Genomic DNA, 14,911 nt, shown 5'->3' with positions numbered 1-14,911 from the left:
AGTGTGCCTGAGCCTGGGGTATTTTGTCAAAGGGGTCTTCAGATTGTTTTTGCCACCTATATGGATGCAGGAAGTGTCCAATTATAAACTGAGACTGTGTCCTAATTTAATTTACCGTGTTACAGCTAATTCCCCTTACAGTGTTCCCTTCTTTGTACCAACTGCAACTCAGTAGTCTTCACTGAAGGGCAGATTTTAACCCTGCTGCCTGGTCAGGAGGTAAGGAGGCTGTGCTGGACAGACGGCCCATGGACAGCACCTCACGGGGCAGCAGCACCTCCTCTCATAGATGAATGTGTCACTTGGTCTAAAATCACTTGGTTTTTATTCAGTTTGAAAATCCGATTACCTTCTCTCCTTTTGGGCCACCAGCTCCATGTTCACCAAGGTTTCCCTAGGTAAACATAAAACAACAACGAAATAAATCCCCCCAAAATATTCATTTATTTTTAATACATTCAATCTGTATTTTAAAAACAGAAATAAATAATAGTACTGTAACAGTGTTCTACGGATAACATTTTAATCACTTTTGCCTTTCTCACCTTCCATTAAATATTCCTGGAAAATTCCAACTTTGGGTACCCTATCTATCTTCCCTGTGGTTTTCCCCTAAGAGATGATTCTGGAAAAATATCACAACTCCACAGAAAAAAAATTGTCTCTACTCCAAATTCATGCCTGGAAACCTCACATGGTCCCCAACCATCCCATGGGTATGACTCTAATGCTATTGAGGTATTGTGCTGCTCAGTATAATGGACATTCTATTCATGGACCTCATGGCTGCACTTGCCACTCTCTTGACTAGTGTGATACCTCACCCTCCTAGTTTCTTCCTATCTCTCTGACCTGTCTTCCTCTCCCCCCACCTGATTGGTAGAGGTTGAACTTCCCCAGGGCTCTGTGTAGGCTCTCCTTTTTTGTGACTCAGCATTTCCTCCCAGGCCTTCTGATCTACCCCCACAGCTTAAGTGTCAACTACCACACAAAAACAGACAAATTTATAAACCAGAATACATCTCCTTTCTGAGTTTTGACTCATATATATAATTTTCTATTTGATATATTCATTTGTAAATTCAAAAAGAAATTCACATTCAGCAAGTTCAAAGCTGAATTTTAAAACACAACAAATACACACATATACACTCGAGAAAGAAAGAAGATTATTTTATACTATTAACAATTGTTAGTCCATAAGTGCAAGAATGATTAACTTCTTCCTGGTGTAAGTCTGCAGTTTGACTTGCTAAAATGAGTGGTAATTTCAATTTACAATTGGGAAAAAAAAATAAGGATAAGCCAGTGCCATATCTGAGACTTCATCAACCTCCGAATATTGTTTGGCCCACCTTGGAGATCTCCAAAGATTCTTCCTCATGCCCACTCAAGCTACTTTTCCATATGAACGGCTGGTCTTGGCTCATGCTTCACAAGTTCCTAAATCTTATCAAATAAGCAACAGCTGGCCTCAGTGAGCTCCAGCCCTGGCACTAGCTGCAGCTGCCTAGATTCACAGCTTGACTTCACCTGGGAATCTTCAAGCCCAGCATAAGTAGCAGATATCTTGGATTGCTTTATAGCTCAGGCAGAGTGGCCCCTGGCAAAGCACAGGTGGAGGCTGACTTTGGCCTGCACCACCTGGGAAACTCCAACACCTGAATATCCAGTGGACAGCTACAGACCACATGGGAGCACCACCACACTGCCCCTGCATAGCTAATCCTCCATGGAAGGCAGAGATTTGTGATTGGTGATCACAGACAATCCTTGCAGCTGACTGGCCTGGGTGAATCTTTTCCATTGATCTGCCAGCAGCAACCAAAGCTCAACTACAAGAGGGGGGTACTCAGACCACATGAAGGGTAAACCTTGAGTACCCAGATCAGGTGACAGGGGAGGCTGTGCCACTGGACCTTACAGGATACTTACTATATTAGGCCACATGAACAAGACATGGATTCAAAGCAGCTCTACCTAATACATAGAAGCAAACACAGGGAGGCTGCCAAAATGAGGAGACAAAGAAACAGGGCCCAAATGAAAGAACAGATTAAAACTCTAGAAAAAGAGCTAAACAAAATGGAGATAAGCAATCTATCAGATGCAGAGTTCAAAACACTGGTTATAAGGATGCTCAAGAGACTTAGTGAGGATCTCAGCAGCATAAAAAAGATCCATTCAGAAAAAAATAAATTAATTGAAATAAAGAACAATTTACAGGGAAACAATAGGAGAGTGAATGAAGCCAAGAATCAAATCAATGATTTGGAACATAAGGAAGTAAAAAACAACCAATCAGAACAAAAAGAAAAATGAATCCCCTCAAAATGAGGATAGTATAAGCAGCCTGTGGGACAACTTCAAGAGGTCCAACATTCACATCACGGCAGTGCCAGAGGAGAAGAGAACGAGCAAGAAACTGGAAATCTATTTGAAAGAATAATAAAGAAAACTTCCTTAATTTGGTGAAGGAAATAGAAATGCAAGTCCAAGAAGCCCATGTGTTTGGGACAGAGAATTCAAAACAAGGTGGATGCAAAGAGGCCCACTCTAAGACACACAATAATTAAAATGCCAAAAATTGAAGATAAAGAGAGAATCTTAAAAGCAGCAAGAGAAAAGTAGGTAGTTACCTACAGGGGAATACCCCTAAGACTGTCAGCTGATTTCTCAAAAGAAACTATAGGATAGAAGGGATTGGCAAGAAATATTCAAAATCATGAAATGCAGGGGCCTATATCCAAGATTGCTCTACCCACCAAAGATATCATTTAGAGTCAAAGGGCAGATAAAGAGCTTCCCAGATAAGAAAAAAAAATAAAGGAGTTCGTCATCACCAAACCATTACTATATGTAATGTTACAGGAACTTATTAAAGAAAAAGAAGATCAAAACTATGAACAATAAAATAGCAAAAAATACATATCTATCAACAATTGAACCTAAAGAACAACTAACCAAACAAGAAGAACAGAGACAGAATTATGGATATGGAGAATGTTTTGATGGTTGCCAGATGGTAGGGGTTGGAGAAGAATGGGTGAAGAGGTTAGGGGATTAAGAAGTACAAATAGGTAGTTACAGAATAGCCATAGATTGTAAAGTACAGTCTAGTACTGCCAAAGAACTTATACAGTCTAAAGTACAGCCAAAGAACTTATACACATGACCCATGGACGTGAACAATGGCGTGGGGATGGCCTGAGGGAGTGGGGCTGCTGGGTGGAGGGGAGGAAAGGGGGAAAAATCAGGACAACTGTAATAGCATAATCAAGAAAATATCATTAAAGTAAAATTAAAAAACAAGGAAAGAAAGAAAATCTGAATATATCCTCTCCTGTCCATAAAACACTTCCTTCTTCAGTCTGGGTATCCTTCTTAACACTGTCCTCCTTCCTCCAGTACAGTCATCAGTCTGATCACCTCTGTCTCCAAATCTCTATTCCCCATGCTACCTTCCTTCACTCTGGGAAGGCCATCACTGTGCCTTGCCAGAGCTACTGCAGTAGCTCTCTCATTGGTCCTCTATATTCTACTCTTGCTCCCCACAAACACACATACTTTCTAAGTAAGGTCAGAGCAATATCTTTAAAAGATATTCTAATTTCATTCCTTCTAAACCATAACAAAGCCATCGAAACCCTGGATGACCTGAATTCATTTCCCCCTTCATCATCTTGGCCAGCATCATCTTGGCCCTCTTCTCCCTCAGGAGTTTCAGCTCCAATGGTCTTCTCCCCACTCCTCAGATGAACCAAAGTCTTCCCCATCTCACCCTCCAGGTCACCACTCTGTCTTCACCTCATTGTGGCTAGCAGTCACTCATCCCTCAGGCCTCAGCTCTTATAAAACGCCATTCATGGGAGCCTCCTATGAGACAGGTTTTCCTTTCAATAGTTTCTCCCTGGACATTGTATTTTCCCTTCATAATACTTACTGGCATTTTTATTTTTGTGTTTGTTTAAAACACTTTGCACCTCTTACACTAGAATGTAAGCTCCAGGATGATCTGGACTTGAATTCTCACCCCATGCCTAGGGCAGTACCTAACACATAGGAATCATTCAATAAATATTTGTTGAATAAACAAATAATTCTAATTTACATGTTTTCCAAGGAAGTTTTCAATTAAAAATACATGTGTTGGCAGAATAAATTAAAAGTACATAAATGTTTAAACAACAGAAATTCAGAAAGGTACCCACTCATCAGTGTTGCTATGGTTTAACATGTTCAATGGCCTTCCATGCTACTCCAGTTAAGTATATGTAGTTTACGATTGCTGTTAGTATTGGTCTTATGACAGATATTCTCTCTTTCTTCCTACTTAATTTTGATCTGAGATGTCTAAATTGAAAATAAAAATTGTATCCTCAAACCTGAGCTATAAATTATCATAAGGAAAATGTGGTATAAAACTCTGAATGATACTCACATGCATACATAAAGGATCAGCACTTACAAAATATTAGGTTGCTTGGATGCAACCTACACAAGAACATACATTTTAGGAATTTTCTGAAAATACTAGCCTTCTAAAGATGGTGCTAATCTGTGTGCCAACCCATCAGTGTCTCTCCCTGGCTGTGCTTATGCCAGGACATCGCTGGGGAAGCTGGAACATGGTATGAGTTGTCCAGAGATGATATTTGGATTGGGTGGCCTCATGTTCTTGGCTTGCAGAGAAGAAGAACCAAAGTGCTCTGATGAGATCATATCACAATTAGCACCTTATTTAGATCCTCTTCCCCAACAACCTGGAGTGTGTCAGGGATGCTGTGCTTGGAATGAAGAAATATCTCTTCAGGACTAAGTCATATTGTTTTATCCATGTGCTCTATTATTCTAAAATTTTGATTTTTTCTGGTGGCTTTCACACCCAGAAAGACAATAAGGCCATTCACTGTCTAAAGAGCATCACATGCCTGTTTCACTCAATAGTTAAGCCAGGAAATCTATCTAATCAAGGATCCACATGGCCTCTACAAATGTTTTCCATTCTTGGGCAAACAATACTCAAGGTAGATTCACACTTTAACTTCAGTAGCATTTATTCATTGACATGTGAGGTTCTCCTCCCTACTTTTCCAAGCTAATTGTACCAGACAATTTACTTGGCTCTACAGAAATAATAAGACATAGTCCTTTTATTTCTGGAACCTACAGTTCTGTCTCTGATGCTATTCTAATTTTACTAGGTCATTTTTGGACCCTGGTGCCATGCTGTTTAAATGTTTTTATAACCCTTATGAATAAATATAATATTTGTACAGTTTTGAATGTGTTTATTTAAAAGTCCCTGGTGAAGTGGTAAGGGTTGTGGTATGGGGAGTGCTAACTGGCCTGCCCATGTGAAGAATTCTGGGATGTCAGAACATGTCCTTTGTTTTCTTGTGGGTAATGATGAATGGAACTTTGAAACAGATACTCAGGCAAGTGGGAAGACTCTCAAGCTATTCCAATTGCTCCAGAGAGGGTATTCTCTGTGAAGAAGGTACTATACCTGGACGTGCATAGGTTCAACCACAAGAGATGGCTGTTTTTATAGGCCCTGAGGAGTCAAGTATCAGCAATTCCCTGTGGCTGCATATTATAAAAAAGACTAGGACATGAACCCTCTCCTAGGGCATGGGGTATTTAAAAATCGTCCAGTTTAGCTTTTGGAGGACTTGCTGTAAAATCCTAAGCATAAGGGAACATAATGTTAAAAAAAAACAGATTATCTATTTTGGATTGAATTGTGTCCTTCCCCACGATTCATATGTTGAAGTCTTAACAACTAGTACTTCACATTGTGACCTTATTTAGAAATAAATTCTTTGCATACGAATTAATTAAGATGAAACCGTACTACAGTAGGGTTGACCCCCTAATTCAATACGACTGTGTCCTTAGAAGAACAAATTCTGAACCAGAGACATGCACACAGGGAGAATGCCACATGGAGGTGGGAGATATGCTGCCACGAGCCAGGAGGGAGGGCAGGAGCCCATCCCTCTTCACCCCTTCAGGGGAAGTGCTATGTACAGACACCTTCACCTCGCACTTTCTGCCTCCAGAAATGTGAGACAATAGATTTCTGATGTCTAAGCCACTCAGTTTGTGATATTTTCTTACAGTAGCCCTAGCAAGTTAAAGTATAGCATGTGGCCTAAGAGGGCTGGGGTCTCTTGAAAATAAGGCCTAAAGCTGGCTCTAAGTCTAGCCTCTCAGGTACTTACATGCAAACACTTCACCAGCTCCAAGTGTGGTGGACCACAGAGGGGAGGGGGAAACCCAGGGGACTTTCAGGGTCCTTCTCAACAAAGCTAGCATTCAAAACTAAGATACGCCTGCACCTAAATTCCTGATGTTTCCCAAAGCTAGTGGATCCTGGAATGTAGGGCAAGACAGAAAGTTAGGACTTTAACTTTATTTCTCAATATTCTAGGCCCAGAGGGTGGCTTCTGGTGTCTCCAAGGAAGCTTTCACTTCCTGTGCTGTCATTGGGTTTAACTCACAGCTTGGAAGGATCTTGAATATTTGATTCTGGAGAAAGATTTTCTGTCCTTTCTAGTTTTTGAATATTAAAATGGAGCTATTATTTGATACTTGGAAGGAGAGTAGATGATTTTACTAACAATTTTTGGATCAATAATTTGGAGAAGTGAACACTAAAATTGGTTGCTGGGAGGCACAGCAGCCATCTCCAACAGTTGAGACTGATTCTCTGCAAATTTCACCAAGTGTGATGATGTAAGAACACAACTATGCATTTTCAATGTGGATCTTTAAAAACACTATCAAATGTAAAATATGCAAGTCCTTGGCCTCCACAGATACCATCTTCCCCTATCTGCAATGTTGTACGGGCTCAGGATCTGATGGCTTTGGCAGTTGACAGAGCCTATCAAATTTTTATTAAAATCCCCAGTGCTGGAGACAATGAAGAGCAGTGTGCTGGTTAGTGAGCAGATTTTCCTTAAGGGGAAGAATATGCTCAGTATTGCAGCTTCTTTGCAAACAATCTTGCAGAATGGGAGCAGCTGTTTTGAAAATTACTTTTGTGATGGAGAGGGAAATCTTCTACCTTTTGTTCTTTGCATTCTCAAGTGGGCATGCAAAACACATATAAACACACTCTGGTAATCTTGCCCAACTTAGTCTCTCTCTCTCTATTCTTTGCTTCTTTTTTTCCCCTATTTGCTTTTTGATTTGTGTTGCAATGGGAGAGCGTTTTTTTTTTAGGCCTGACCTTCTCTCTCTGATGACATAAGGAAAACTGCAGGGAAAAAAATCAACTCTTGTGCAGGGGCCAAAGGGCAGTTTCTTTGCCTTTGAGGATTCCCGGCCCGGGAATGAACCCTGGGCTCTTTCAGTTTGGAAGGGGAGGGGTACGTCTGACTTGTCTGCTGCTCATCCTGCCCTGGGTCTTGGCTTCAGCTGCTTCAGGCTAAGGAGCTGTTGTCTGGGACTCTAGTGCAGACATTACATAAATCAATGCCAATTTGAAAGGGAAGATTATTTTAACCTTGAAATGTCACTTTTTATATCTCAATACATGGTCCATTATTTAATCTCCGGGAAAGTTTCACGCTGACCCCCACCCCCTGCCCTGCGCTCATTTGGTACAGCCAGACCATTGGGCATGCAATGAATTGCAAAAATGAAACAACCTCACTATCCAAAAATAGTTCTGCAATGGGGGACACTGCCAAATGGAAACATTCATCTTGCTCATCATGGCCCATTTGGCCCTTTCCTTTGTGAAGCTGAGGGCGAGGACAGGGTGGTTACCATACAGAAACATTGGTCAGTGTAGGTACTGGAACACTGGACCTCACCTCCTCTATCCATTCCCAGGGACCTCAGTGTAACAGCTCTATTTGCAGAAGGAAACACGGCAAAGTGTTTGGGAAATTACATTGCATTAAGTCCCAGATGGGGTTACAGCTTTCTTAAATGCTAAGTGCTTATAATGCATCATTTGGGAAAGAAAAGCTATGGTCTTTCTTTTTTATCAAGTCATGCTCCAGCTGGACAGCCACATTTTGAGCACATGTGGACAAAATACCTGAAAGCCTCTATCCTGTAATAGCAACAAGAACAGCCGGAGTTCTAAGTGACTCAATGAGCTAAGTTCAAAGTACTGGTCTGTTGTTAGCAAGGCTCTCCCCTCACCTGCTCTGCTCAGCCCCCATTTTTTTTGAAATATAACTTTAAAGTTTAAAAATTTACATTCCTAACTGTAGACTAAAACATAAATGCTTCATATATCTTCATTTAAGGGAAAACTGACTCATTGGCAAGATAAACTATACATACAAGCAGTGTTAGGAGACCTGTAAAGATCCGAGCTTTAAAAGTTTTGCAAGGGATAGCAAATATTTAAGTAGCTGAGTCGCAACTTGGTAAATTTTGTACCAAGGGCAAAAGTAATATAGTGTGCTCTTTAAGTTTTTCTAGCTGACACTGTGACATCAAAGCCAACTCCTTCTCATTACTTTGAAGCATTTATGATAAATCCTGTCTTGTAATAGATGTCATTAGAGAAAAGTATTGTATTTTTATTGATTAGACATGCTTCATGTACTTTTTTCAAGTACTTCATGTACTTTGTGCCAAGTCCTACTATTTTGAAAAAGCTAGTATAGACCTACCTATTCAGAAAATGTTTAATTATACCCCAATCATTCCTAATATAATTCTCCCTGGAAAATCTAAGTAAATGAGGAAGTTTAAGGTAGGATTACGTAGGAAGTATAACAAACTTTCCACACCCTTGACTTTAAACTCATCAACCACAAATGATCCAGTCGTTCATGTTGAAGTTAATCTGATGAAAAAGAATCAGGATTTAAAAAAATGAATTAGCTTATTTTATAAACACTTTCCTGAGCACATGCTATCTTTAAGCCCTCTGCTGGCACATAGTGTCTTTTCGGATTTTCTAGACAAAAAGGAGTAACAGTAGTCAGGAATTTATAGGAAGGCAAAGCAAACACATAGAGGAGAGTCTCTGAATGCATTTCTGTGCAGTGGCACAATTCCTCAGCAGCATCGTATAAACGATAAGCTACTATGTGTATGTGTCAACCAGTGGACAGAATGCCTCACACCAGTGATCAGGTGCCAGATATTTATTATTGAATGGTGGGCCAATGAATGGTCTCACGTAGGTACCCAGTCTCACTTCACTGCTGATGCCCCTTCTTTGCCCTGTGTTGTGCTTCCTGGGAGAACAGGAAGCACGATTGCCTTGCCTTTGCTACTCAGCTCCTTCCATGTCAGAATTCCATCCACCCTAACTGGAATTTAAAAACCTTGGGGAGGTTAAAAGTGGCCCCTCTCTGAAAGGTTGGGGACCCCCAGGTTTTGACCTATGAGATATAAATATTTGCTTGAGGTTTTAGTGTAGCACCTGTTGATTTTCATAAGAATTCTATGTTCCATTATGTTACCCAGAGCTTCAAGGAGGCAAATAATCCCTTTCTGGTCTCAGAGAAATTAGATATATGATATTATCAGTGGTGAAATATGATCTTTGCATCAATTTTTTACATAAAATTTCACAAATTTGAAGTATTTTTTTATTTATAAAGATAATATCCTGGTTTTGAAAAAAGACACTGAGCAAAATACTTTTTTTTGGAAACATTTTCAGTATAGAAAGATGTTAAGAATATATGATCAGTTTTCAAACTCTGAGCAGTTAGGAATGAATTTTTAAAAAATATATGATCACATAAAATCTCTGTGTACATAACATGTGGAAAAGGCTGTACCTTGTTATAAGATCCACCAAGAGCCGGCTGTGTCCCTTGTGTTCCAGGAGGTCCCTGTGTTAGGAACAGACAAAAACCTAAACATTTACCACACAATGTGAATTTAAATAATATATCTAAGAACTCTTGAAATTTTACAAGAAAAATAGTCTGTTTAGTCAAATACTCCAAGTAATAGAGAATTGCTGGGGCATTAACTCATCAGGTTCCTAAAGGTACTTCTAGGAGTCCTGCATGAATCCAGAGAGCTCCTTAACGGGAACATGTAACATTTTACCAGAAGGTTAGCCATCAGCATAATCTTTATTAGAAGGAATTGTAGCCATAAAACTCCTTGGGGGAGGAGGTTTTAGCTTCAGTTTATTTTTGACACTTCTCACAGGGTTTTGATCAATGTATTGCAAAAATGTGTAGCACATATTATTAACTTAGAAAATATGGTAAAATATGTTTTCTAATGCTTTCCTCTTCTGAATTAATGGGATGAAGATGGGTTGCAAATGACTTTCAGGCCAGAAAAAGATGTCATCTCTAAGACCTCAGGCTTAAATTATATACTCAAATTTTTAAGTTTACATGGAAATATTTGCTAAGCACTATGCTGAGCTTTGGGGAGCCAGGAAAGAGGTAAAGGCGTTTCTCTCTAAAATTTCCAGGGAGAATGAAAGAAAAGAGTTTTGTGAGTTTTTCGGAGATTACATTTAGTGAGGAGGGCCCTATGAAATACAATGCTTAGCACTATGTTAAATAAAGTAGTTCAAGCCAAGAGAGAGTCGGCTACTTAAAAATATATATTTCATATTTCATCTACATCTCAAAAGCACCGAGGAGAAAATACTATAGAGGCAAAATTCTTTACATTTTACCTTGGAAGATAAGACAAAGAAAGATCATGACTGAGTAAATCAAACATTACTGTTGTACACAGATTATTTTTTAACAGGTAATGAAAGCTTTAAAAAAGGGGAGAAGAATTTTAAGGAACCACTGCCAGCTACACTCACTGATCTAGGTAACACCTCAGATATACTGAAAAAATTAATGTTGAACATTTATGACAGGTGTTTCTTATGAACGGCTTGTAGCTGAAGATCTCTTCTAATAGGAAACCTTTGCGCTGTGCCAGTAAGTGCGGAGGACACAGCAGTGTGGGGATGGATGTCTGCAAGCAGGCCAGTGGAACTCTTAAGGAAATAATAGGCCTTCTGAGTAATGGAGCCACCTGTGATTGGAAAGACAAATGATGCTGTTACCTCACTGAAGTAAAAACAGAGCTAATGTCAGAAAAGAACTCTCATCGCATTATATATTGTTCACATTTTTTTTTCTTTCTACCAGCCAGCTTTGTGTAAAGTACCCTAGGTCACCTCGATAAAATAATGAGGAAAGCAATTACTGAGCTGGAGGTTGTCGTACAAAGTTTCTAGCCAAGAAGATGTGAGTTAAAAACTCATTCTTGAAACTTATGAGACATGAGATTCCACAGACATTGATCCATCTTCAATTATATAATGAGGCAAGAAACTTGAGATACCACATGTGTCATTAACAGGTAGCTTAGGGACATGCACACTGTAGTTGTTTGGTGGATGGTGAGTATGTGTTAATAATGCTGATTAGATAAAAATAGTGATGTGGTGGGTAAATGTAGCTTTATACACACTTCATTCTAGCTATAAAGAGTCTTACAACTAGGGATCCAAATATGACAGAACAATGAATAATACAGTATCTCAAATAGAGCAGAAGAATCAATCAAATAATAGCAAACATACAGTGCTGATTGTATGCCAGGTACTATACCAAGGGTTTTATATGGATTAATTCATTTAATCCCCACAATGACACCATGAGGTATGTAGCATCATTATCTCCAATTCAACAATACAAAAAATGAGATTTAGAATTGTTCACTGGCTCAAGGTCACAGCACTGGTAGGTGGCAGGGCTAATATTTAATGTAGGCAGCCTGGGCCCAAACTCAGTTCTCATTTACTCTACCATCTTAACCTAAAAGCAGACTCTCAGCTTAAGCTAATTTTTGCAGTATTTTTTTTATCATGCTGACCATGCCCTTGAGAATACTAGGCAATCACTCTTCCAGGTTCTACTCCCCAAACTAAAATTGAAAAAAAATCAACAAAACTTATACTTAGCACTTCTTATGAGCCAGCACTGTGCTTGCTGCAGGAGGGCAGGAGATAAGCACTTTGCCTTTAGATGTAGTCCTCCTGGATGGCTGCCAAGAGGTCCCTCTGCCTGTCCCTTGCATCTCCCATCTATCATCATATAACCTCTCAAGACATGATAGAAAGGTTATGCCTGAATATTCCCCAAACCTCCTCTCAATTCACAAATGTACTAAAAATGCATCCTATCTTTGTTTGCAGAGGTTGGGAGAGCAGGTGGTCAAAGGTACAAGAAGCAGGAGCCTTCAAGGAGGCCCTGGAAGGGAGGGAGAAGGAAGAAGCAGAACAGCAAATGGTGCGATAGGGGTTGCATGGCACAGAGCAGGTAACAGCATGGATCAGAATAGTGACCATCTTAGGGTGGTGCTTATTTATTAAAAAATTGGGTGAGAACTGCGTCTGACCTATTACAGACTGGTCATCTGCCTGTTGCATGAGAGTGCATTCCACAAACGCAGACTATAGTCCTCATCCGGAATCCTGATGTTGCCGTTGAGCTTGCCATCTGGGTAGGTAGAAGGCTCAGTGCAGCTCCCCTCAAAACAATAGCAAGAGCATAGCTCCCTGACCAGCACCACTGGCCAAAAGAAAAGTTTGGATAAGATTAATAAGCCCTTTAAAAGTTATTGCCGCATTTTCATATGTTCTGTTCTCGTCATAAAATGTCATATCCACAGAGTAGTGCTCCAAATGGGGTCAATCTGAAATTTTAGGCTCTACTACTTAATCAGCTGATGAGCAATTATGATGACATTTTCTTCCTTGTTCTTTTAGTCATTGGGACACTTGGGGCATCACACGTTTCAAGTTTAATGTAATAGAGATTCATAGCTAACTGTCTACTCTGCAGGCAGTGCTTTACACATTCTCCCAGAGGCTGTCGAAACCCTGCAGTGACTGAAGGAAGATACCAGTACAGAGTCCTCTGGCTTTCTACCTGTGACTGACTACAGCCAGGAGAGCCATGGCTCACTGGGTTGTTCTCACATGGTCTGAAATAAACTACCTCAATCAATGTGGAGATAGTGACCGTAGAGAGACACTATGCACGTAAATGCCAACAGCAACTTTATTTACAGTTAGAAAAACAATACAGACCCTGGAGTCTCAGAATTGGTGGCTGTCCTGTTAACCACATCCCCAAGAGATATGCTATTTTTAATTTTTCTATTCTGGTACAAATGCATAGTTAGAGAAGATCCAAGGAGTCATTTGTTTCCTAGTTTAGCAAGAGCTGCCAGTCTTATAGAGTATCAGTCAACTCTAGGAAGGAAAAGTTAAAGACTTGTATTAGGTGACATGTCTCCTGGCATCACGCAGTTTTAGTAGATGCACCAGGGCACCTGAGAGCTCACTTTCTCTGGGCTTTGCAATGATAAGGACTTGTCAAAACAATGCATAGATGACCCACAGCTGGGTGGAGAAGCAAGGTCAGTTATGGAGGGCACAGTGGCCTTGGCTAATGCTCTCAGGACCTCTACTAGAAAAACAATAGAAGGTTTATAGATAGGAAAAATGTCCCAAATCTTGCATATGTTGGTGACCTGCAGCACAGGTATACAGAAATCATTGCTATATGGTGTCTATCTTTTATGCAGTTCTGTTTCACTCTGTTTATATTGGGTTGGGAGACACAGAACATCTGGGTTAATATGATGGGAGCACAGTTAGACATCAGCTTTAAAATGCTCATGAACTCCAGCGAGACATACCAGTTCAGAATTGTACTCTGGTGTAATTACCTGAGAGGTGTATAAACCTGGTATAGGTAGAGACCCTGATATTGTTTCTTACTGCAAAGAACCGTATCTAGTGTGAGGAAGTGAATTAAAGCTACATTCAGTTTGGGAGTGTAAATGCTCAGTGACAGTTTAAGAAGTTTTTCTTCTTGCTAAAATCTTGCTTGATAAATGTGGAAAACAGAGAAATATGATTCTGCCACCAGCATCATCACATGGGCAGTGTGAAAATGAGGGGTTGTTTTCATTATCATCCCTTTAGTAGACTTCAGTTTGGGCTACAGATCTCCTGTTTAAAAGATGCAAAGAGTTCTCAGTTGAAAACCATACTTCCTCAGGCCTGGTCTTGGCTACATTTCATTTTCAGCCAGTTGATGTAGCACACTTAGCTAGAAAAAGTTGACTTTTGCCTTTTTTCCCTTCCCTGGTCTTTGCTGTAAACATTCTGTGAAAGTCAAGGTTCGGGTCTTTTGATTCAGCTTTAGCACACCCTAGATATTCTGAATCAAGGTTTCCATGGCTACTCAGCCAGCTACTCCACTCCCTCTCTGATCCTCCCTCCTGAAGTATTTTCCTTTTTCCCTTTCCCAAGATGTATCCTTTAGTTCTTCATAATGCTGACGAGCCTGCTCGAGGCATCTGGGTGCCACTTCTCTCTGGGCACCATAGCTTTCACTCTCTTATTAAGAATGCCTTTCAGGATTAAAAAATACTTATTTTCAGGTTACACATACTGGTAACTGTCTTCTGGCCCTGCGGGTTTCCAATTAACTTCAGTAACAATTTTTGAAATTCCAAAAGCCTCTGTGAAGAAAGTTGCACTAATCAACTCTCTTCAAAACATGCTTTTAAAAAAAGCTTTGCTATAAGAATGAAAAGAAAGTTTGTTATTGGAAAGTAATTTCCGCTAATTTTCTTTTCTTTAAAAACATGTTTATTGCTTTTCGAGAGAGAGAATTGGGGGGGGGGGTGAGAGAGAGAGATCAAGAGGAAGAGAGATTGATGTGAGAGGAAACACTGATTGATTGATTGGTTGCCTCCCATATATGCCCCCTGACTGGGAACTGAAACCCCAACCCTTTGGTGTATGGGATGATGCTCCAACCAACTAAGCCACCCAGCCAAGGCTGGGCTAATTTTCAAGAAATGTTTTCCCATATACCGTGTTCATGGATTGGAAGAATTAATATCATCAAAATGTCCATACTACCAA

At 40.0% G+C, this 14,911-nt stretch overlaps 1 protein-coding gene across 1 annotated transcript in view; it reads right to left on the bottom strand.

Annotated features, from left to right (window-relative positions):
• COL19A1 (collagen type XIX alpha 1 chain) overlaps nt 1–14,911 on the bottom strand; it is a 330,577-nt gene that overhangs the window by 74,659 nt on the left and 241,007 nt on the right. The window contains exons 17-18 of the mRNA XM_045843183.1: nt 9,771–9,824; nt 350–394 (exon numbers count right to left, since the gene is read on the bottom strand). Of these exons, the coding sequence (XP_045699139.1) occupies nt 350–394; nt 9,771–9,824 (99 nt within the window). The remainder of the gene's footprint in view (nt 1–349; nt 395–9,770; nt 9,825–14,911) is intronic.

Source organism: Phyllostomus hastatus, unplaced genomic scaffold, assembly GCF_019186645.2.
Source record: "Phyllostomus hastatus isolate PE091 unplaced genomic scaffold, TTU_PhHast_1.1 phas_contig_40, whole genome shotgun sequence".
Classification (NCBI taxonomy): Eukaryota; Metazoa; Chordata; class Mammalia; order Chiroptera; family Phyllostomidae; genus Phyllostomus; species Phyllostomus hastatus.
This window is presented reverse-complemented; position numbering and strand designations above follow the sequence as displayed.